This window comes from Amphibalanus amphitrite, unplaced genomic scaffold (assembly GCF_019059575.1).
Source record: "Amphibalanus amphitrite isolate SeventyFive unplaced genomic scaffold, NRLGWU_Aamphi_draft 000012F_arrow, whole genome shotgun sequence".
In the NCBI taxonomy this organism is placed as follows: domain Eukaryota; kingdom Metazoa; phylum Arthropoda; class Thecostraca; order Balanomorpha; family Balanidae; genus Amphibalanus; species Amphibalanus amphitrite.
In genome coordinates this window covers 772,899-794,796 of record NW_024881508.1, presented here as the reverse complement: position 1 = coordinate 794,796, position 21,898 = coordinate 772,899, and the positions used below count along the sequence as shown (strand labels likewise).

The following is a 21,898-nucleotide window of genomic DNA, read 5'->3' as shown; positions in this document are numbered from 1 at the left end:
GAAGAGGGAAATGATGGGTAATGGTGATCTCAGATGGATTATATTATACATGAGTGATATGGTTTGCTGTTGGGCAATGTCTTCTAGTTTGAGTAGCTTTAGTTTGGCAAAAATTGGACTACTGTGAGCCAGCCTGGGCTGGTCATCAATAATTCTGATAATCTTTGATGGATATGGTCGAAATGATGCGGTTTTCTGTTTCCTTGGACGGCTGTTGGCTGCGCCTTGCGGTGGTCGGTTAGGCGTAGAATTGTCAGGATATGGGCTGGGAGACGCGCACTTCATCGTTGGTAATTTACTACGTGATATCTGGCTTGGTTTACTAAGCAATGTTTGTGATTGGCTTTAATGTCAGCAGCATAACGAACGATATTTTAAATTTGACGAGCCTTTGCTTCGCTTCATGAAAAAGCATATCCATGTAACTTGTAAGTACCTACTTGTTTGTAACGTTTCTGGTCAACCGGTACAGACGGAGCGGTAGAATGTGTAACAAACTGGCATCCCGACGATCGCGACTATCCCTGCCCCGCGTTCGATGTCTCTCGGACGACAAAGATTCTACGTCGTCCGGCCAATCACGTTCCATAACCGCAGCCGAACCCCCGCTGGGCGCTGACCTTGAACGGGATTGGCCGGACGATGTAGAATCTTTGTCGTCCGTAAATGTGGCCGGCTAGGCGTTACGTGGTGTGCCTCATGGCCGCCATGAGGGCACACCACGGGCACATGAGGGCACACCACGAGCACACCATGAGGGCCGGCTCCAGCCTCCAAATATGCTTGTTGAAAACCTCGACACCGAAGTTGGCAGTCACGACATAGGAGGCCTTCTTCAAATATTTTAAGACTAAGTCTTTGCCGTTTTTGTAATTCATCTTTCAGGAATACTTACCTACGGCGCACCATGATGCTCTCTTTATGCTATTAGGCTGTGGGGTGTGCCGCAGGACTGGTGGATGGCGCCACGGCCGTACTTGATGGGTTGGTTGTTGCTGGTCCCTGCCCCCTGTTAATGGTCGCATTGTTCAGGCTTCGGAGAGAGACCTTTGAAATGAATACCAAAGCAGCGGGAAGTTACACCTACTGTCTACTGACTGATCGGTAGAGACCGTACTTGACATTACATTGGCCATTCTCTCTTGAAATGCTCTCCTGAAAATACCCGTAAAATCTTCCTATTTCGCTTGTTAGCCAATCAGAGTGCTACGGAAGGGGCCGATCCCCGTTGTGCCCCCCCCCCCCTCCCCTTTGATACTCCAGTGGAAAACCCATGGTCTATACATTCGATCTTGGCTTGATTAGCAAAGTTTCGCAACTGTCCGGAGCCTGAATCAAACTTAATAGGCCGATGCTGAATACTGCTGCAGTTTAGGCCCGGCATTCGAGCCACGTAAAGAGCGTAGTGATGATTTTGATATTTTGGACTCCAAGACACTTCGTTAGCACGTTTTAGGCAATAATTTTCGCATTTAGCTGAGCTTTCCGTTAAGTTTCTTAATGAAGAAAATTAAACGAATTTTTCGCTACTACTTGTTTGCTTTTTTAGTGTTATTCATTCTTGTTTTAGGCAACTCAAAGAAGATAACTTTCGACTCATGTTGAGAGGAACAGTGAACCTCTATAAACCTGACAAGCTGGCTTGAGTGCGCCGGATATGTAGAAAATTTGTTTTGTTGCATCATGCATGTTGCTGAATGAAATTGTTTATGCCGGTGGTTGTACAAGACACTTTTCAACATTTTAGGGAGTTCAGCACTGGATGAGCCACATATTGTGCTGTTGTAATTGTTTGAGAAGGGGGAAGACTTAAAAGAGATTGGCATCACTGGCATTGGACACGTCTAGCACCTGCTTTTCGCCTTAAAAATGGTAAGGGAAATCAAAATAAGCATGCTGATGAAATCAATGCATGAATCTGACGAATGAGATCAAGATTAAATCAATAAATGCGAATGGGTAGGCGTGTATCAGATACTCTGCTACTGATTGCTACATCTTTTCAAGTACGCATCAGTTAGATGTTAAAGAAGTCAGCAGTATTAAGTTCAAATAATAATAAAAATAGGCGCCGATGACCACTGTAGTCCGGGCGCCCAAAAACCCCAATTCATCATCATCATCAAATAAAAAATGAGTTGTAAAATCTCATTTTAAAACATCAATATTGCAATATTCACAGTTTCTCATTCATTCCCAGCTATTGTGTTGGCTCATATCAGTTGGGGAAACTACGAGGCGAATGTCAAAAAATGGATTGGTCAATAAATGGACTTTTGATGACCATATATGGGTATAAATGCAGCCCCCGCTACTAAGGGTGAAAAACGGTATAACAAGCCGGTACTTGCGGTATCGCGTCCACTTATTGGAGAGAAAAGGCTTCCATTTATCACTAGGAATTAGTGTGATTTGATTAAATTCGGCGAATTGACTCGAAAATGGCGATAGGAAAATGGCTTTTCTGCAGGTTCTGGGCATCACAATCAGCTGTCCATTCAATAAATGGATTGGTTTTATTAAAGAAAATTGTTAAAAGATTTAATTTAATTACAATTAACAAAAATATTTAATTCTAAAATAACAACTTAACTACAAATAGAAAAACCATAAACAAAATAATAAAAATAATGACATTTTTAAACCACGGTACTGCTTACATTTCTTGGCGCGTCTGTTTCAATCCGCCATATTTGCCAATCACAGTTTGACCTTGCGTTGGAACTCTGCGATTTAGAGCCGCCAGTTAATTATGCACCGGGTGAGTGTAGGTCTTGTGTGGTTAAAAAACATTCTTATGCCTTATTTTTTCATTTGAATGCTAAAATTCATTGGAAAGATGAAGTTGTCTGATTTTATGACCATATATGGTCATCGCCCCGCCCACTCCAGCCGCTGATTGGCTAATCCAATTTTGTTTGGCTCCTCGTAGTTTCCCCAACTGATATGGTGTTGATGTTCTACTCTTTATGTATACCTTCTGAGATCTTTGGATGTTTTCTTATAATAGGTATATTCTGCATTAGTCTGATGAGTAGTGATAGCGACATACCCATAGCAATAGTGATGTCATTTGGCAGATTTGGCAGCTGCTGAAGTGATATATTTTGGGCAGCTCTGACCACGTGTTGTTGCTGGCATCTGGGGGGGGGGGGACTATGCAAGTTCATTGGATGTTTTCAGGAGCTGCTGCCTGATGTGGAGCTGCACTCTCATGAAGAGAATATGCTTTGAAAGCAGATACTTTGAAGGGCCCTGGCAAACCATTAACACCTAAATGACACTACACAATAGATTTATATGATAAAAGTTTGGAAACAGGTTTTTATATTAATATGATATCATTTGGTATCAAGGTATATTTTTAAGTATTTTTATGGCAACAAATGCATAATGCTTTGGGTTTTCAGTTTTGCAGATTAGGGAAGCATTTTTGTTTTTGTTTTATAAGTAGGTGATTACCTATAGTGTGCTGTCCTGTAAAACTGTTAACCCTATTTGGCTAGGCATTTATCCTAAACATGGGGGGTAGTGTTTTCACAAGCCTAGATTCCAGAATTGGTATAACAATGATAATGAAAAGTTCATACACTCATATGGTGTGTGTGGTTTCTAAATTAGCTACTCAGATGACATTTATATTAAATACTATAGGTGCATCATATTGTACCTTTACTTTTCAACACATTGACCAAACATCATGATGCATACATATAGGCATTGACACTGATCATGTGAACTCTATATGCTGTCTAAAATGTCCCATTTGTTCATGTAGTCTGCACAGTAAATACCCTAGTTTGCACATGCTGGTTGACTAAATCACCATCATTGCATGTTGAACCCACCAGTATTATATTCATTTCAATGAACTAACTCCATTTATTTGTCATTTATCTGGTACTTATGGAAAATGATAGTTTATAATGATGGAGTCTTTGTTCACACAATCTTTCACAAGTTCTGTGTTCTGATATGTTGGCCTGAAATGTTTGGTAAATTATATGTGTTTGCCTTTGGCTATCAATTCTTATGTGATCAGTTTTATAGAGCATTGTTTTTCTCACATAGGTACCTATCTGCCTTTCACATCTTTCTTTGTATGTTCTAAGACCTCGATATATAAGCACTGTATGCAGTATGCATTTTCAGGGGTGTATGGCTTGTCATAACAATACTTAGTGAATAAGTAGTGTTCTAACACAGCCGGCCTGCTCGTCGCCGCGCTGTGAGATCTACCCGTCTCCGCGCGTGCTTGGCTATAGCCTGGTACTTCTGTGTCGTTCCTGAGTTGCTTCACTGTGGGCGCCTGTACTGCTCCGATCGGTTCGCACTCCGGTCTACCTGCGGCCCGGTCCGCACATGCCGTCCGTGATGAGGAACTCGTCCGGCGGTCGGGCCACCGCCTCCAGCGGCTCGGTGATGTCCTCCAGAAAGTCGGCCAGCAGCGCGCGCATGATGCCGTACAGGCCGCGGCTGAGGCGGCTCTGCACGGCCGGGGAGAGCGCCGGCGCGTCGGCGGTGCCGCCGGCCGCCGGCGCCGGTCCGCTGCCGCCCTCCTGTACCGACTCGCCGCCCGACACACTGTGGCTGGAGTCTGTGGCGGCCACGCCCGGTGAGTGGCTGCGTCCGCCCGCCGCCGTCGTCGACGTCTTCTTGCTGGATCCGCGCTTTTTGCCGCTGCGCCGGTCGGTGTTGGAGCGCGAGGTGCGCTTGGAGCCGGCGCTGGACTGCTGCGGCGAGCCGGCGGCGGGCGGCTCGGCCGGCTCGGCGGCGGCGGTGACGGCGCCGGCGCCGCGGTTCACGCCCAGCCGCAGCTCCAGGTCGCAGGCGGCGTCGCAGAACCGCTGGATGACGGCCACCAGGCCGGTGCGGACCAGGGTGGCGGCGGAGGTGGGCGCCGGCCACTGCTGCGGCCGCCACAGCCGCTCCACCAGAGCGTATAGCCGCGACAGCAGCATCTGCTGCGCCGGCCCGCCCTCCAGCGACAGGATCGACCGCTTCAGGCTGTCGCAGCTGAGGTCCCACGGCGGCGGCGGGGGTGGGGCCGCACTGCGAGCGCGGGCGCGCGCACGGGCCCGACCGCGGCCCACCGGCTTTCGTATCTCGGGCGGGTCGCGCGCGATGGCGACATCATGATGCAGCTGGTCGAGCTGATGGACCACGTCCACGTCAAACTGGAGTCCGACGTTGGCGGAGCGGAACCGGGTCTCGAGCGTGTTGGCCGGCTGCGGCGCCGGCGGCACCTCCTCGCTCAGCGTGGCGCGCCGCACCAGCACGGCCAGTACGTACTCGGCGGCGGCGCGCGCCACGCCTTGCTCCAGCTGACGCTGCAGCAGTCGCCGGTCCGGTCCGTACGGGTCCTGAAGGCCAGCCAGGCCGTACAGCAGCAGCCGCAGCGGCGCGCCGCCCTCCAGCCGCGGTCGCGTCACCAGGTCCCAGGCGGCCGAATAGAGGCCCGACGTGGGCGCGCAAAATACCACCGGCAGGTGGGTGACGGCGCCTGGAAGCAGCACGCCCGCGCCCGGGTCGAAAAAGAACACGGGCGGCGCCGACCGGCCGGTGAACGAGGCCCGGTGGCTGTCCACCGAGCGCCAGCTGTAGTGGATGGCAGTGCTGCCGGCGGCTGCCAGCGGCACGTAGCGCCGGCACAGGCGGCCCGGCGCCGCCGACAGGCTGACCGCCGCGCGCACAGCCGGCGCGGTGCGCGCGGAGGCCGTCCGCCGGAACACGGCCTCGTGACCGGCCAGCAGCAGGCGCGGTCCGTCGGCAGCTGTGGCCGACTGGCAGCTCTCTGTCTCCGACTGGGCCTCCGGGGAGGTGGCGCGCGAGTCGTCCGCCGGCGCCGGGCCGTCCCCCTCTCGCGGTACGGTGCGTCCCAGCACCACCAGGTCGGCTGGCTCCGGCGGCTCGGCCGGCCGGCACTGGCGGTGGTAGCGGCCGGCGCGTGCCGACGTCTCGGCGCCGGTCAGCGGCTCTGTGCCGCGCTCAGCGCGGATCACAGACGCCACGTGCAGCTGCTCGTCGGCGCGCGGCCGCTGACGGCACCGGTCCTCGGTCAGCGTCTCCAGCAGGCCGTGCAGCTCGCCGCCAAACCGGCTGGGCAGCCGCCAGAAGGCGGTGCCGGGCGGCCGCGCCGCCGCCGGCCCGTGCGGCAGGGAGCGGCGCAGCTGGCGCGCGCACCGCTGCTGAAAGTCGCCGCCGCTGTGCATGACCAGCTGCTGCGGCGGCCGCTGCGTGCGGCCGGCGAGCGCGCGCTCCTGGCGGCGCCGGTCGAGCAGGGTGCGCTGCCAGGCGGCCAGCGCGCGATCGCCCTCCACCGGCGGGTCGTCCGGCTCGCTGTGCCAGTATTCGGAGGGCGATACGGGCCGCAGCAGAGTCTCGGCTGGCGGCGCGGCGGCCGGCGGCGTCAGGCCGGGGAACTGGCCCAGCTGGCGCCGCTCGGCCTCGGCGTACAGCTGGGCGGGCGTGCCCAGGATCTGGTGCGGCTGCACGGCGCTCAGCTCGCGCACAGGCAGGAACAGCATCGACTCGGACTCGGTCATGGAGGCGAGCGGCTCGGGCTCGGGCCGGCGCACCCAGTACGGCAGCGAGTCGCATGAGTCCGACTCGGTCAGGTTTGTCAGCAGGAAGTCGGTGGCGGCCGCGGCAGCAGTGTCGGCCATGGTGGATCTTTGAGGTCTTGCTTTACTCGAGCGTCACCCGATCCGTGTGGCGTGCCTTTGGATTCTTGAAGCGCATACACGCAAAACCTTTCAACGGTGTTCCATGTCAGTAGCAATATGGAACAAAGCTTTCACTGGCAAATGTTAAATTTGCTTCATGTTGTGGATGCAGTTACGAGCGGCGCATTATGAGAAATCATAGGTTATATGTACTCACTCCGGCAATGATTACACTTCAATTGAAGTCTGACTTATCGGAACCAGAAATAAGGTACCGGCATCTGTGTGAAAACGACTTTGTTTTTATTGGCTTTCACGGACGGTAAACTCACCACTGTCGCGCTGAACTCAGCTGATCGGTGGTTTGCATCGTGGCATGAGTTTGTGCCGGCGTTGAAACAGAAACGTGCGGCCTATCGGTGGGATCTCCCGCTTGTCGTTTTTTTTTTTCACTGGATGCACATTACTCACGAATTCAATTAACGCCGTATATGGTGCACGTCTTTTTTCATGTCTCCCCTTGTCTCACGTAACATTGCGCGCCTGTTCCCTCACTTAAATCCCGTTTCTCCTGCCATTTTCAGCCGCTGCGGCTTGATATTAAGCGGAAGCTGACAGCGCGCTCGGACCGCGTCAAATGCGTGGACATTCACCCCTCAGAGCCATGGATGCTGGCTTCGCTCTACAACGGCAACGTCCATGTCTGGAACCACGAGACGTCGCAGCTGATCAAGTCGTTCGAGGTAAGAGCGGTGTCGCCGGCCGCCTGATTTGCAGTTTCGATGTTTTCGTGTTCCAGTGATATCATGTCAGCGGTCAATATGTGGTGTCACGACTCGCGTGCTACTGGTAATGCTGTCGATTAATATGAGTCATGGCTTGCACGGTTGCAAGCTTGCAAAAACAGGATTTGGTGTAGGTGTATTTATTTTTGCGCCAGGCGCGATCCGCCTGATATCTAGACTAATGGGATACCCAAGTCGCGCTGTAGCACCTCTGAACGGAAACTGAATCCCGTCTGACCGTCTGACCCGCCCACTCCCCCCCCCCCCGCCTTTCCCCAGGTCTGCGACCTACCGGTACGCGTGTGCAAGTTCGTGCCGCGGAAAAACTGGATCATCACGGGCTCGGACGACATGCAGGTGCGGGTGTTCAACTACAACACCCTGGAGCGGACGCACATGTTTGACGCGCACTCGGACTACATCCGCTGCATCGCCGTCCACCCGACGCAGCCCTTCATACTGACCAGCAGCGGTACGGAGTGGAGAGGGGGGAGGAGGGATGGGTGGTGGGAGAGTGGAGCGAGGGGAAGGGCAGGAGCGCGGCAGTGCCATTCAAAAGTGACATGTACTTAAATTGAACTAAAACACGTCATGATGAGATCGATGAAATTCGATCCATACGCCAAATCCATGCGTTTGTGTTAGATTATCGAAGTTTCGTTAGTTATGTTGTCTTCATGACTAAACTGTGTTGGCGGGATGACCTGCATCGGGATATAGTTTATGGTAATTGCCTGTCGGTGGTTGGTTTTATAATGCAAGGGCAAAAGGGCTGGTGTTGATAAGGGCATATTAAAACTGAAATCTTATTCACAGTAATAGGCTCAGTTTTGCGCTCTTTGAAGAATTGAGAGTCTACTGTATATTTTTTTTTTCTGTTCGCCTCGTAATGCTCTGACCGTGGGGTTCTCTGTTTCCTCAGACGACATGATGATCAAGCTGTGGAACTGGGACAAGCTGTGGGCGTGCCAGCAGGTGTTTGAGGGCCACACCCACTACGTGATGCAGATCGTCATCAACCCCAAGGACAACAACACGTTCGCCAGTGCCTCGCTCGACAGGACCATCAAGGTGCGGTCTGGGTGGGAGGACGCTGTGTTATGGTGGTGGTGGTGGGGGGGGGGATGAGAGTGCCGGGTGTTGGGGAGTGGGAAACTGCAGAAGGAGAAGCTGACAGCGTTGGGTTAGGGTATTCGAAGGTCATCTGGTTGAGTGAGAGCTATTTGTGACAGTGTGTTCTAAATTTGACGCTCTTACCTAACTTATTGCTTACGTACTGGAACAGAGCACACAATGGATATATCAATGACTGCCTCTCTTTCCCGTGTATCAGATGAATTTGTTATCACTCACCAAACATCCAACGCATATTCGCTCAATTAATCATGTAATCCGACTCGCAACACTGAACACACTGACCGCTCTCTTCCCTTTCCGACCAGGTGTGGCAGCTGGGCTCGGCCACGCCCAACTTCACCCTGGAGGGCCACGACAAGGGCGTCAACTGCGTCGACTACTATCACGGCGGCGACAAGCCCTACCTCATCTCGGGTGCCGACGATCGGCTGGCCAAGATCTGGGACTACCAGAACAAGACGTGCGTGCAGACGCTCGAGGGACACGCCCAGAACGTGTCGGCAGGTCAGTACGGGGGAGGGAGAGGAGGAGTGGGTACACACGGGGAGGGCACAGTAGGGAGGGTGCTGCTGCTGAGGTCTGTGGTGCTGTTTAGTGGATATGTGTGATGTTTCTTTTCGGCTTCATGAATTCAGGAATTCTGTATTTTTCGTTGAATACTCTTCATCAGATTGTACTCGCGAAGATTTTGAACCACAATCAGGATTCAGGACAGTGATCCAGCCGATTTTGTACGAAAATGCGATACCTTCGCAAGTGAAGTGAAGTCCTTGAATGTGTTTCTGTAAGCATTTCAACCCCACGAATCTCTCCTGCACCGCTCGTACGCTGACCTCGCTCCCACCTGCCCGCTGAACAGTGTGCTTCCACCCGGAGCTCCCTATAATCATGACTGGCTCGGAGGATGGCACCGTCCGCATCTGGCACGCCAACACCTACCGGCTCGAGTCGACACTCAACTACGGCCTGGAGCGCGTGTGGACCATCAACGCTACGCGAGCCACCAACAACGTGGCCATCGGATACGACGAGGGCAGCATCATGATCAAGGTGATGAACGGATCAGGGTTCGGGGCTGGGGATGGCGACATGATGTGTGGGAACCAGCCTGAGGCTAGGTGTTTTTCGTCGGTTTTCTGGTCTAAGTAATGTGTTCCACAATGTTCGCTTGTGTCACGCCGTTCTAAGGATCTGTTCTAAGGGGAACGTCAAACGTTACCTGTGTTAGTACGGACGTGCTGTAGCTGCAGTTACGCAGCTCCAGTCCGTGGCTCGCGCGCCAGTGTTTTACGCTCCGTACTGACCCCTCCCCTCCCCGCTGCCCTGCCGCCTACAGGTCGGCCGTGAGGAGCCAGCCATGTCGATGGACTCGAGCGGCAAGATCATCTGGGCCAAACACTCGGAGATCCAGCAGGCCAACCTGAAGGCGATCGGTGACAGCGAGCTGCCGGACGGCGAGCGGCTGCCGCTGGCCGTCAAAGACATGGGCAGCTGCGAGATCTACCCGCAGACCATCGCGCACAACCCCAACGGAAGGTGAGCTTTGAGCGAGGACGGAAGGTGAGCTGGTATGGTGATATCTGCGCACAATTCATCCGGATGTATGTAGAGGGCTGCAGTCGTCATTATTTTTTGTTTTTCGGCTTGTTGTTTTCGGACCACTCAGATTCAGCTGTTCGCCAAAAAGATGACCTACACTGATTTCGGAGTTCCGTGGGACGGTTTATTGGGCGTCAGACCGAAATAAGAGTCGTGTGTCGTGTATATCGACTTCCGTTCCTGTTTGCGAAAAATATAGAAATTGTGGTTTGTCCTTTTATTTGGCTCTCCATGTCTTGCAGTTTCCATGTTTCTGGTCGCTCTTGGTGTTGTTCCCTCGTCCTCTGCAATGTTCTAATCCCCCCCCCCCCCCCCCCGTGCGCTTACTCTCAGGTTCGTGGTGGTCTGCGGCGACGGCGAGTACATCATCTACACGGCCATGGCACTGCGCAACAAGGCGTTCGGCTCGGCGCAGGAGTTTGTCTGGGCGCTCGACTCGTCCGAGTACGCCGTCCGAGAAAACTCCACCACCATCAAACTGTTCAAAAACTTCAAGGAGAAGAAGGCCTTCAAACCGGACTTTGGCTGTGATGGTGAGCCGGCAAACATTGTGGTGTTGAGCTAATTTTCTTTTTTAGCTGATTGGTTACGTTTTGCATGATATAATTGACAAACGGAGCCTTTTGAATGGAACTTCTTTGCTGATAACGAGGTAAGGCTGGGGAGGGCAACACATGTCTTATCCATTTTGTCTTTTGCAAATTTTAACATCCTTTTCATTCAACTTGAATACTATACGTACTTGTTTGGCGCCATTTTTGCAATTCATGCGATTCACCTCTAATTTTCATTTTATGTATGCGATTTCCATGCTCCAATCACATGATTCCCTTATAGCTGGTATTCTGCCAGTGTCATATTTGTCTGCTCTCTCACACCTGCCGGTTTTTTTTTTTCAGGTATTTTCGGCGGCCAGCTGCTGGGAGTGCGTTCCGTCTCCGGCCTGGCCTTCTACGACTGGGAGAGTCTGGAGCTGGTCCGGCGTATCGAGATCACTCCCAAGCACGTCTACTGGTCCGAGGGCGGCACCCTGGTCAGTCCGGGCGGCGGGGCGAATCTGGCCGGGGATGGTCACTGGGCGGGGTGAGACGGTTGAAATGCTCCTTTCTCATGAAGTCTCTTCAAATACTCGTAAAAAATACGTGCATGATTGAGAAGACGATGCTTCCAGCAGCGATTTCATGTAGTGCGACATATTTTCTCATTTGTTTGATGGCTGTAATAGAATTTATAAGTGAATCGTACAGTAATTTATGCACCTTCATTGGCTCCAATGTCATTCAAATCTACTTTGGATATTCTACTCGACTGTATGATACCATAGCACCTGCCTTGCTACAGGGGTGTGCCCGTAATATATCGTCCGTCTGCCCCTCACGCTCCTCTATCGCCCGCTACAGGTGTGTATTGCCACCGAGGAGAGCTACTTCATCCTCAAGTACTCACCCGAGGAGGTGGCCAAGGCGCAGGAGACCAAGGAAGGTGTCACCGAGGACGGCATTGAAGACGCCTTCGACGTGAGTGACATGTCCACGACTCGAAGGGAGAGATGGATCAGCGTTGGGGCGGATTTTCAATATGGCGTTGTATACTGGAGACACAGTAGATGATCAGCAAGCATCAGTGATGGACATGTAAGGGACACAGATTGACATCGGTACTTAATCAACGTGACTTTTAGGACGACACTCGACACGAGTCGAAGGGTAGAACAGCTTTGTGTGTTATGTCTGCCCTCGATCCATTGGCGAGTTGTGTTATGTGTACTTAGCGACGTGACGGAACAGCCGTTCAATGCTACTACTAGCCTATGAAGTTTAAGTGGTTTTGAGTCTATTAGCTGCGACGTTTCAGAGTAGCCTGCTGTTCCATCTGAGCGATGCTAACCTGTAACTTGCGCTGTCACCTGGCCTGCCGCTGTCACAGGTGCTGGGTGAGGTCCAGGAGACGGTGAAGACGGGGATCTGGGTTGGCGACTGCTTCATCTACACCAACGGCGTCAACCGGCTCAACTACTACGTCGGCGGAGAGATCGTCACCGTCGCACACTTGGACAGGTATGACATGCTGTTAGGCGCGGGACACTAAGTTCACATGGCTGAGAGCTGTCTGGGTAATCAGTCTGAACTATAAGTAGTGATAAAAGCTCCTGAAATGGCCACGGCTCCACCCTCCGTATTTTTAACTTTGTATTTGAATAATAAGGTTGTAACGGTTCGAACGTTTCCTATTCTTCTTCGTTGCCTCTTTCGAAACATGTCAGCAATTCGGTCGGCTTGTTTGCTTGTCTCCCCACGTGACTAATGTCCGCGCTCGGGCAGGACGATGTACCTGCTCGGCTACCTGCCCAAGGACAACGCGCTCTACCTGGGCGACAAAGAGCTGAACGTGGTGGCCTTCTCGCTACTGCTCTCGGTGCTCGAGTACCAGACAGCCGTGATGCGCCAGGACTTCGCCACGGCCGACCGCGTGCTACCCACCATCCCCAAGGAGCAGCGCGCGCGCGTGGCGCACTTCCTCGAGAAGCAGGGCTTCAAGCAGCAGGCGCTGGCTGTCTCCACGGATCCGGAGCATCGGTTTGAGCTGGCGCTCCAGCTGGGAGAGCTGAAGGTGGCCTACGAGCTGGCGCTCGAGCAGCAGAGCGAGGCCAAGTGGAAGCAGCTGGCCGATCTGGCCACCAGCAAGGGCCAGCTTGGTCTGGCGCAGGAGTGTCTGCACAAGGCCAATGACTACGGCGGCCTGCTGCTGCTGGCCACCGCCGCAGGTCAGAAAACGGGGCAGGTTCGGGTTGGGGTCAGACTGACGGGGAGTGTCTGGATGGGGTCAGAGATGGAGGTATGTCGTACTGAGGACGGTCACGCGAGAAGTACGGGAGACTGCAGCGGTAACCGGAATTATTTCTATACCCACCGATTTAACAATCAGAGCCCGATCTTTGAACACAGAACTTGAAGCAAGGAACAAAGCAATCTCCTGCAGTTTTATTTTAAGTGCTTTTCATTCAGTGTTTGTCATTCCCCTATTATTTCGACTTAATTGGTCCTGCTTACGATTTGAGCGCGTAGAATAACTCATCTAACGATACCGGTCTGCGCAGGTAACGCGCCGATGGTGGCTAAGCTGGGCGAGTCGGCGGCCACCGGCGGCAAAAACAACGTGGCCTTCCTGTCCTACTTCATCACCGGCCACCTGGAGCAGTGCCTGGACGTGCTGATCCAGAGCAAGCGGCTGCCAGAGGCCGCCTTCTTCGCCAGGTACGAGCTCCTGGAGGGCTGAGGGCGGATGGTGGGTTATAGTCAGAAGGTATCGGGGTTGGAGGAGAACTAAATTTATTGCTCTTTGTAGAGTCTGCTGTTGCAACTGATTGGTAGGCTGATTTTTGAACTGTTAGTAGTTTTATTCGTGGGAGGTTTTCTGAAATGTTTATGGAAACCACGTTAGCTTGAGTAAAGTTTAGTGAACGTGTCGTTGATGCACCTACGAAGTTGAATTTTCACACTATGAATTTTCACTTTTGAATTTTCACATACGTTTACCCCCGCGTTGGCTCGCCATCCGTGCTTTGCCTCTGTCGACAGCAGGGGCCCTTCTGCTGCTCCCTCGATAAACCCTGTGTCTGATGTGTTCGTTTGTGCCGGTGCGCCGCAGGACCTACCTGCCCTCTGAGGTATCGCGCGTGGTCGCCCTCTGGAAGGAGTCGCTCAGCCAGACCAGCGAGAAGGCGGCCCGGTCTCTGGCCGACCCGGCTGAGTATGACAACCTGTTCCCGGAGCGGCCGGCCACGCTGCGGGCGGAGCAGTTCGCGGCGCAGCAGCGCGCCCGGCCCGTGCCGGCGCAGGCGGCTGCGTCACTGCCGGTCAGTAGCCGCTCTGACGCCGCTCTGAGGGAACTCCGCTGAGAGATATGGGAGTCGGGTGCCCCGATAATAGTTTCAAGCTGTTTTCGTCCCGAAACAGCTTGTATTATTCTCTTCTGATGTTGATGTAAGGCAATGGCTTACTGTAGTAAAGGCTCAGTATCGAGTCTCATTTTTCGTTTCGGTTAGTAGGTGACGCCCCTGACATCATCAACCTCATCTCTGACATTGCGTCTCCACTCAGCGACTAGGGTGAAGTCGTATAAGAGTACGCACTTAGTGGATTTCTTGCTCTCATTTGTTTAATATTTGAAGGAAAGAAATCGCAAATAGGGAATATTAAAGTTCATTGAATTAGCCATCAACCCATGGGGCAACGATCCTTCAGCGTAAATGGAAGCGGTCTAAAACTGACATTTTCTGAACCGCTGCAGTTGCGTACTCTTACCATATGGGGTGTGTAGGAGTACGCACGCCAGGCGGGTGGAGTATGCAAGCATATGAACACACGCCTATGCAGCTTGTACTGTCCAAATGCTTAACTTCAAACTCAGAAGGCATCTAAGTTAATTCTAGTATCCAAAAAGAAAAACATAAAATAAATCTTTCAAGTCTATAAATCAGGAAATAATCATGTCGTGTGTTTCTTTATAAAAATGCACAATCAAAAGACAGAATAACTCGTATTTGGAAGAATTTCGGGTACCCATCTGCATCACAGTGCTCCATTGATGATATACCTACAAAACAAACGTCATTGAGCGATAGATTAATAATCTTATATTTCTGTATATTCGATTTAATGTATAATTCTGCGTACTCTTACCCTCCTGAACAGTGCGTCCTCTTACCGTACATGCAATTCGCGCACAAAACAACCCCGAAACGTTGTGCAAAACTTCGCAAACAGAATATTGCACTGCACATTATTTCCCCAGATAACCTCGCAAGTTTCCCACAACAATCACGGAAATGTACCTTGTCTCAACTGCCAAGTATCAAAATTATTGTACCATACCATAATAATATCATAACGCTCGAAAATAATATTCATCGCCTTAAACTCAACAGCGTCGCCGCTCAACGCACACATTCCGTTGGTGACAAGCACGCACTGGCGGCTTCATGTCACTTCATGAACTCGACAAACCCGCGTTGCTAAGCAACCGAAACAGCTGATGCGTACTCTTATCGCCCGCGTACTCTTACCCGCCCTTACCCTACTGGTTTGTGAATTAGACTGCCCCCGCCCGACACGCTAGTCTCAGGGCGCATCCTACTAACCATCACCGGAGCTTGCCGTTCCCGCAAAGGTTGTCGCTGGCTCTGTGCGCTCTGTAGCTCTCTGATAACTCTGTACCCCCGTTGCAGCCCAACTGGGAACGGGACCTGCTGGCGGAGACGGCGGCGGCCACAGAGGCTGGCAAGTTCACCTACCGGCCACCAGAGGCGCCACAGGAGAACGGCGACATCTCAGACCCCGACTCCGGTGAGCAGCCCGATGCGTAATTAGAGACTCCTGGCGTTGTATGTACATTATGTGTCCGCAGCATAATGCTGATGAAAGATGGACATATTATTTATTGGTATTGTTATCTGGTATTGTTACTGTTATATTGTTAGTTCGTGAACGAAGCTTGATAAATTAAACATTTAACAGCCCTCAATCACCAATTATTGAACATATTAGTTATGATTATTTTTATGTAATTTTTAGGTATTTTATTTGAAGAATAATTTGACTCCTATTCGTGGCATTGAAACTCTTGCAGCTACTTTTTCGCCACGACTCCCTTTCTAACGTGTTTGTTTTCTTGCCTGTCCACCAGCTGCGGCGGCGGCGGCTCCGGCAGCCTCCTCGTCAGCGCGGCCCCTGGTGACGGACACCAGTGAACCCCCGGCAGCCCGAGTACCCGCCGAGCCGCCCGCCCCCGCTCCCGCTACCGCCCCCGCTGCAGCCGCCCCCGCCCCCGCCCCAGCACCGGCCGCCTCTGCCCCGGCTCCGCCTGGGGCGGCCGGCAAGGCGGCTCCCTCTAAAATGGAGCGGGATCTGGACTTGGACCTGGATCTAGACGACATGAACCTAGGAGATGACGACGATATCGACGTAGGGGTGAGTACCCGTTACAGGCCGGCTGACGCGGCCCGGTGCTGGGGTAAATTTGTGTGAATGCATTCGGTCTGTGTCTAATCGATGAGGGATGATGAATCCAGATTCCAGGTTCTGTGCTTTGTGAAGCATGAATGTCCAGTCTGATCGTTCTGTTGTGTCGGCTGCGACGGGAGTGTTCTACATTATTTGAGTGTTCGGTTTCCCCGGGGATGAGTTTCATGTCGCCAGATCTCAGAAAGTCTGATTGACTCACAGGTCTGACGGGTCTGTCAGAAGGGCTTGTTTCCAAAACAACCGTTGTCTGTCAGTATTCCCTACTACGGGAAATGGCTAAGCCATCAGCGCCTGCTCCCACCCTGGTACGAATTCTCACGTCTCCGTCGGCAATATTCCCGTGCCGTTGCCTCCGACAATTACCACATGTTGGGCGGTCCATCACCTTCTGACGTTCCGTGATCCCGTCTGCGCGGCGGCCGCCGGCGGGCCGCTGCCGCCGTGCCTACCCCCGTGCCGGCCGGCTCCGGCGCCGACCGCGTTTGTCCGTGTGTGAGATACGGCGGCCATTAGCGTGTTTTCGGCGGCGCGGCGGCCGATTTATGCGGCCAGGTGGGGCGGCGCCTGTTTTGTTTGGATGTGCCGGTAAATAGCCGCATCAATTAGACCTGTTTGAAAATAAGCCAGCTGTAATGGCGGCGACGGTACTGCGGTGGCGGACGGGAGGCGCGCCCTGCCGAGGTGTGAGGATCCGCCGGTTCCGGGGTGGATACCGGTACCTGCTCCTTACGGCACGGTCCCCGAGGTGGCGACCGACCCGCCGCCGGCGAGTTGTGACACCCCAGAGAGCAATGAGGCCATTACAGTTAGCGCTGGCATACCGCGCTTAGTTTTACGGCTGTGGTGACAACATCAGGGTGTCACCAGTTCCTCTTAGCTCTGGGCGAATGATCTCATTGAATTCTGAAGATTTTAAAGGACGCAAGTAACCGCGCCCGCTATTGCCGAGTAGCTTGTTATTGCTGTATTTTGTAATAGTCCTAATCTGGGAAGGAGTTTGTTTTAATCTGGTTTATAGGTGCAGTTCGTCCAATCGTTTTCACCCGGGGGAGAGTGATGCCGTATCCCTTGATTAGGACGTCTCCCCGGGGTTCAGTCGGAGATGCGACCGTGCCGGTGACCGCCAGGAGGAAGGCCTCTCTCGCCACTGCTGTTTGTTGTGTCAGCGGCGCCGTCATTCATCATGTCTCGCGCCGGGGGACGGCACCATTTGCTCGCCGTAAATCGCGCGCCAATTAACGGCTGCCACCCCTCGCCTGCCCCTTCCGTCAGGCCGCCCGCCCCGCCCCGCCCCCGGCCCTCCCCTTCCGTCAGTCTGTGACCGCCGGTCCCGTTTCTCCCAGCGCTGCCGTCCCTATCTCCCTCGCTCCCCATGGGGACCGACGCGCTGACTGACGGCAGCACTGGCGGACGTCTGTTCTGTCACGGTCTAATCGGAGAGATTGGCCGCCGCTGATCGCTAGAGCTCAGTGTTTATTTAAAATACGCTCGGCTGTTGTCTTAGCGCCGTTTTGTGTGTCTATAATCAGGGCTGGAGCGACGGCGTACGTGAGAAAACACGCTGAACGCCCCGGTTTCCGCTGCTGCTGCCGCGATACGGATGACGTGTTTGGATAGAGAGAGTGGTACAGTTGTGCCGGGGATGGCCTGGAGGCTGGGGAGGGGGCTCAAGTTGGTAGTACTGACGAACGGGACGCATGTATGCCGTTAGCTTGCCGTTTGCTACTTAAAACTCATCCATCGCCTTACCGTTGAGTGTTCCTCTTTAGCTTATGATCAACAGCTTATGGTCATTTGGTACTTTATTATAATTTCTGGGACTCTCCACTGAAATTCTCCTGTCCATCTCGCCGGCACCAGTCGCGTCGGGCGCCGCTGTCGCCACCGTGCGGCCCCGCGGGCGGAAGGAGGCCGTTTCCTGCTCGGCCCGGCGCGGCTGGTGGCCACCGGTGTGAGCGCACCGCCGCCTGGGACGTGTCCTTACGTCGGTGGCTGGTCCAGTCGGTGATAAACGCCCTCATCGGACTGGCAGCGGGACAGAGCGTCCGTGTTTCTGCGCGTCAGACCGTGTCCGGTGTCACCCGCGCGGCGCCGGAGAGGCCGGGATACGGCCTTGGCTCGGCGACGATTCGACGGACGACGGGCGCCGTTAGACCTACCAGCCGGCCGGCGCCGGGTCCTCAGAGCCTCCGTGTCTGTCCCCCGCCGACATATGCGTCACGGAAACAGTGAGAGGGCCTGTCCATAAGGCGGTGATCTGCCCTGGTTATCGTCTAAGCACCGTGGCGAGAGGGAGGGCGCTCGAAGAAGTTGAGACAGGCAGAAGTCCGGAGTTGGTGTCACATTTCCTCGGACGAACTGGATCGAATTACTTACGGCGACTTGGCTCCGGCCGGAGTGGATGTCTTCTAGGACACATCTGGGGACAGACTCGCTCGGTGCCGCGGGTGGTCAGGAGACCGGCTGGGCGGTGGGGAGCGAGGCTGGGGAGCGGGGTCGGGTCGGGCCGGTCGGGCTGCTGCAGCTCCCTGCCGGAAATGCAGGTGCCTGCTGTGTCAGCTCCGTCAGCGGGCCGGGGCCATTGTGTGCGACCAGGTGCCTGCGGCTCCGGTGGCCGGTCGGCCGGCAGACCGCCTGGTCAGCAGCCGCCACTGGGTCGGCGCTCACCGGCCGCCCCCGCCCCCGCCCGGCGACCCCAGCTGTCGGAGAGTGTCGACGACTGACGGCGGAGGGTGACGGTGACATGAGGACTGTCGGAATGACGACTCGACACAGAAAGCCGGCCAAGTTGGAAGCTCTCTGAAAGATGACGAGGGAAACCACTACCAGGGAGGTGGTGGAGTGCTAGCACTGGTCTTGTCCCTCGCTGGCACAGCCAGACCAGGGAGTAGCGAGCTGTGTTCGCGGACCGAGCTTTCCGTCAATGTCAGAACAGAACACACACAACCCCGTCCTCGCACCTCTGCGTTGGCAGCGGTGGTGATAATAAACGAGCCTTCATTTCGCCGTCGCCACCCCCGCCGGTTCTGTGTCAAACTGACCAGACCGCTGCGCTCTCGGTGCCACTCTGCCCCTTCGTCCAGCCATTTCTCTGTGGCGCGGCCTCCCCGCTCCTGGCACCTGTGTGCCTCTGTTGCGGTAAGTGGCCGCCCGGGCGGTGACATGTCGCCGGAGGGGGCGGCACGGGACGGCTGTGAGCGGCGGCACAGGTGCGCCCTTGTCGCCTGTCGCCCCGTGTCGCGGTCGCGCGGACCGGCCTCTCGTGGCCGCGCGCCACCGTCTGCGGGTCACTGCCAGATAGAGTGTAGGCGGCTGTGTCGCTGGGTTTTCTCGACATCGTAACGCAGTTCACGTTGGTTCGTTTTAATCGAGGTAGTTGTTGGTCGGTGTCATTTAGCTGTGATCCAGCTATCTTCAAATATGGTTTCTTTTGATTCGGAACTGTAATCCACTATATGCATTTGAGTTTACCGACTGGTGTTGATGGAATGGCAGGGTCGGGACCTGCACAAGAAGTTCTGATGGTTCGATATCTCGCTCAACGGATCTGCCCATCGGAGACGTTTGGACGGTATTTTCTAAACATTTTTTTGATGACGTACGATGTTGCTCTTATCTGAGGATGCTGGCGTTAACAAACAATGTTGAGCGGTGGTCAGATAACGGCTATCTGGCCGTTCTGTCACGGATGCGTGGTATGTGATCGCTCCACAGTCCACACCTCCCTCTCACCCCCTGACACGGGTCGGGACTGCACGTGACCGGTCGGAGTGTGGGCCTGCGCCGGCCGCGGCCGCCCCGGCGCCTGTTTACGCCGGCTGGTCGGCGCGCGCGGCGTCAGCAGGCGGCTATTGTTTCCTGTGCAGCATTGCGCTGATGGCAGCAGACCGGCCGTGCCGCCGGCGCTCAACACCGGCCCGCCGCCCGAACAGGCCCCCCGGGCTGACCCAGATCGATTGTCGGTACCTGATTGGGGGCGGCCGCAGGGAACGGGCCCAGCGCTGCTCGGGTATTGTTCGACTCGGTGTTGTCTGGAGCGAGCGCTGGTTTGTATTGAGCTTGAAGGACGGCTGAGGGTGGGTTGGCTCCCTCCATGTTGTGTGATGCTCTGGCCAGCTGTCTGTGAACCCCTTTGGTGTGTTTTTACGTCAGAGTGTAAATGTTGTGGTGTTGCCGGACAAATATTGACCAACTCTTACATCCGATAAGTATCAATAATTTGTGTTGGTGTTTCGACGGTGAACGATGCTTCCACAGTATGTTTGGTGATGGTTGTGGACGGCCCCAAAACAGTACCGCTCAGCTGTCTAATAATGAGTCACCCATCGGAGATGCACTTCGCATACGTTATCTTAGCAAGGTGGCACAGCAAACATGCTACGGGTGCCGCGTAGGGGCCCAGGTATTTGAAAGTGCACACAAATGACAAATCATGATACCTGGGCCGCTTTAGCTCAGGCCTGTTTTCAAAGTTTTGATATGTTTAGAAATTAAACTCCTGCTTGCAGTAAGGAGCGTGGGAACAAGATTACGTACAAACTTGTTGGTTTGTTGATATTTCTTCTTTTTATCGTCTGACACCATCACATTAGATCACTGCACTATTTGGCACCTACAGGACACGGAAGAACCGGCCGCATGTCACCGCCTCTAAAATGCCATTTCTCTGACCGCCCGCTTATTTTCTGGCAGGACATCAACCTGGATGACGAGGACTTGTTGGAGGACTGAGCGAGGTAGAGCGGAGGGGTGGAGAGAGGGGATAGAGCGGTGCGGCCGCCGACCATTCCAGCGGAGACCGGGAACAGTGGCCTGGAGCGCCGCGGCGCCCAGCCTGGCCCGTGGCGGACACGGACACAGAGCGAGCGGGGCGTGTGATCGGTTGTTACGACCTCTGCTGTGCCGAGGTAGAGGTGACAGCGGCGTGAGCGGGCAGAGTGGCCGGGCCGGTGCCATACTGAGCTGACCCGGCCCTGGTGGTGGCTGATTGGCCGGCGCGGTGACCTTGACACGGCCTTGACCGGACGCCCCGCAGGCACGTTGACAGTGCCGCCGCGCCGCCGCGCGCCGCTGCAGATTTCTCCTTATTTTATCGGGGTCGTTTTCTGCCTGAGAGTGTGTTGTCTGCGCCGTGCTGTGGCAGCCGTCGAATAAATTCCCTATTTAATTGTACTTAGTCATGTTTTATACATGTGGGCTGCTGCATATCTGGTGGCGTCAGTGATTGGCCGGCTTGCCTATATATTATATAAGGAAGTCTGTTGAGAAATTGCGCCAGCACGGCCTGCCTACGGTAGACACACGATCCTACGAACACGTCTGAATTATATGTGGACCGCTCATGTCTCTGTAAATACATGGCTAAGAGGTTGGATTTGTTCCATTCGCGAAAGCGCTGTTCGAAACCAGTGAGACCGGTTGGTTTATACAATATATATTATGCGAGGTTTGGAAGAGCGGTGTTTGGGACGGATCGAGCAGGACATTCGATAATTGTCGCCGATAATTGTGTTTGGGGGCACACGGAGAGCTGCATATATGAAACAATTGCTTTCGTGTCTTGCCTCGCACTAACGCAGTGTCGCAAACCGCGCATTGCCTGGGTAGTGGGCAGTGCAGTGGGTAGCAGCGTGCAAATGCCCATGTCTCTACGCCAAGCTCCGCTGACTGGTGGCTTGCGCGCTTGACC

General features: G+C 54.1%; 1 protein-coding gene across 1 annotated transcript; it reads left to right on the top strand.

Moving 5' to 3' along the window:
* Positions 1-1,399: 1,399 nt before the first annotated feature.
* LOC122382913 (coatomer subunit beta'-like) lies at positions 1,400-21,663 on the top strand. Its single transcript, XM_043368848.1, has 17 exons — positions 1,400-1,872; positions 7,250-7,408; positions 7,730-7,922; positions 8,373-8,521; positions 8,893-9,091; positions 9,447-9,637; positions 9,924-10,123; positions 10,520-10,719; positions 11,086-11,219; positions 11,587-11,703; positions 12,113-12,243; positions 12,508-12,950; positions 13,284-13,440; positions 13,835-14,042; positions 15,414-15,531; positions 15,872-16,155; positions 20,902-21,663. Exons 1-17 carry the CDS (start codon positions 1,870-1,872, stop codon positions 20,938-20,940), a joined length of 2,925 nt encoding a protein of 974 aa, XP_043224783.1. The 5' UTR covers positions 1,400-1,869; the 3' UTR covers positions 20,941-21,663.
* Positions 21,664-21,898: the final 235 nt, after the last annotated feature.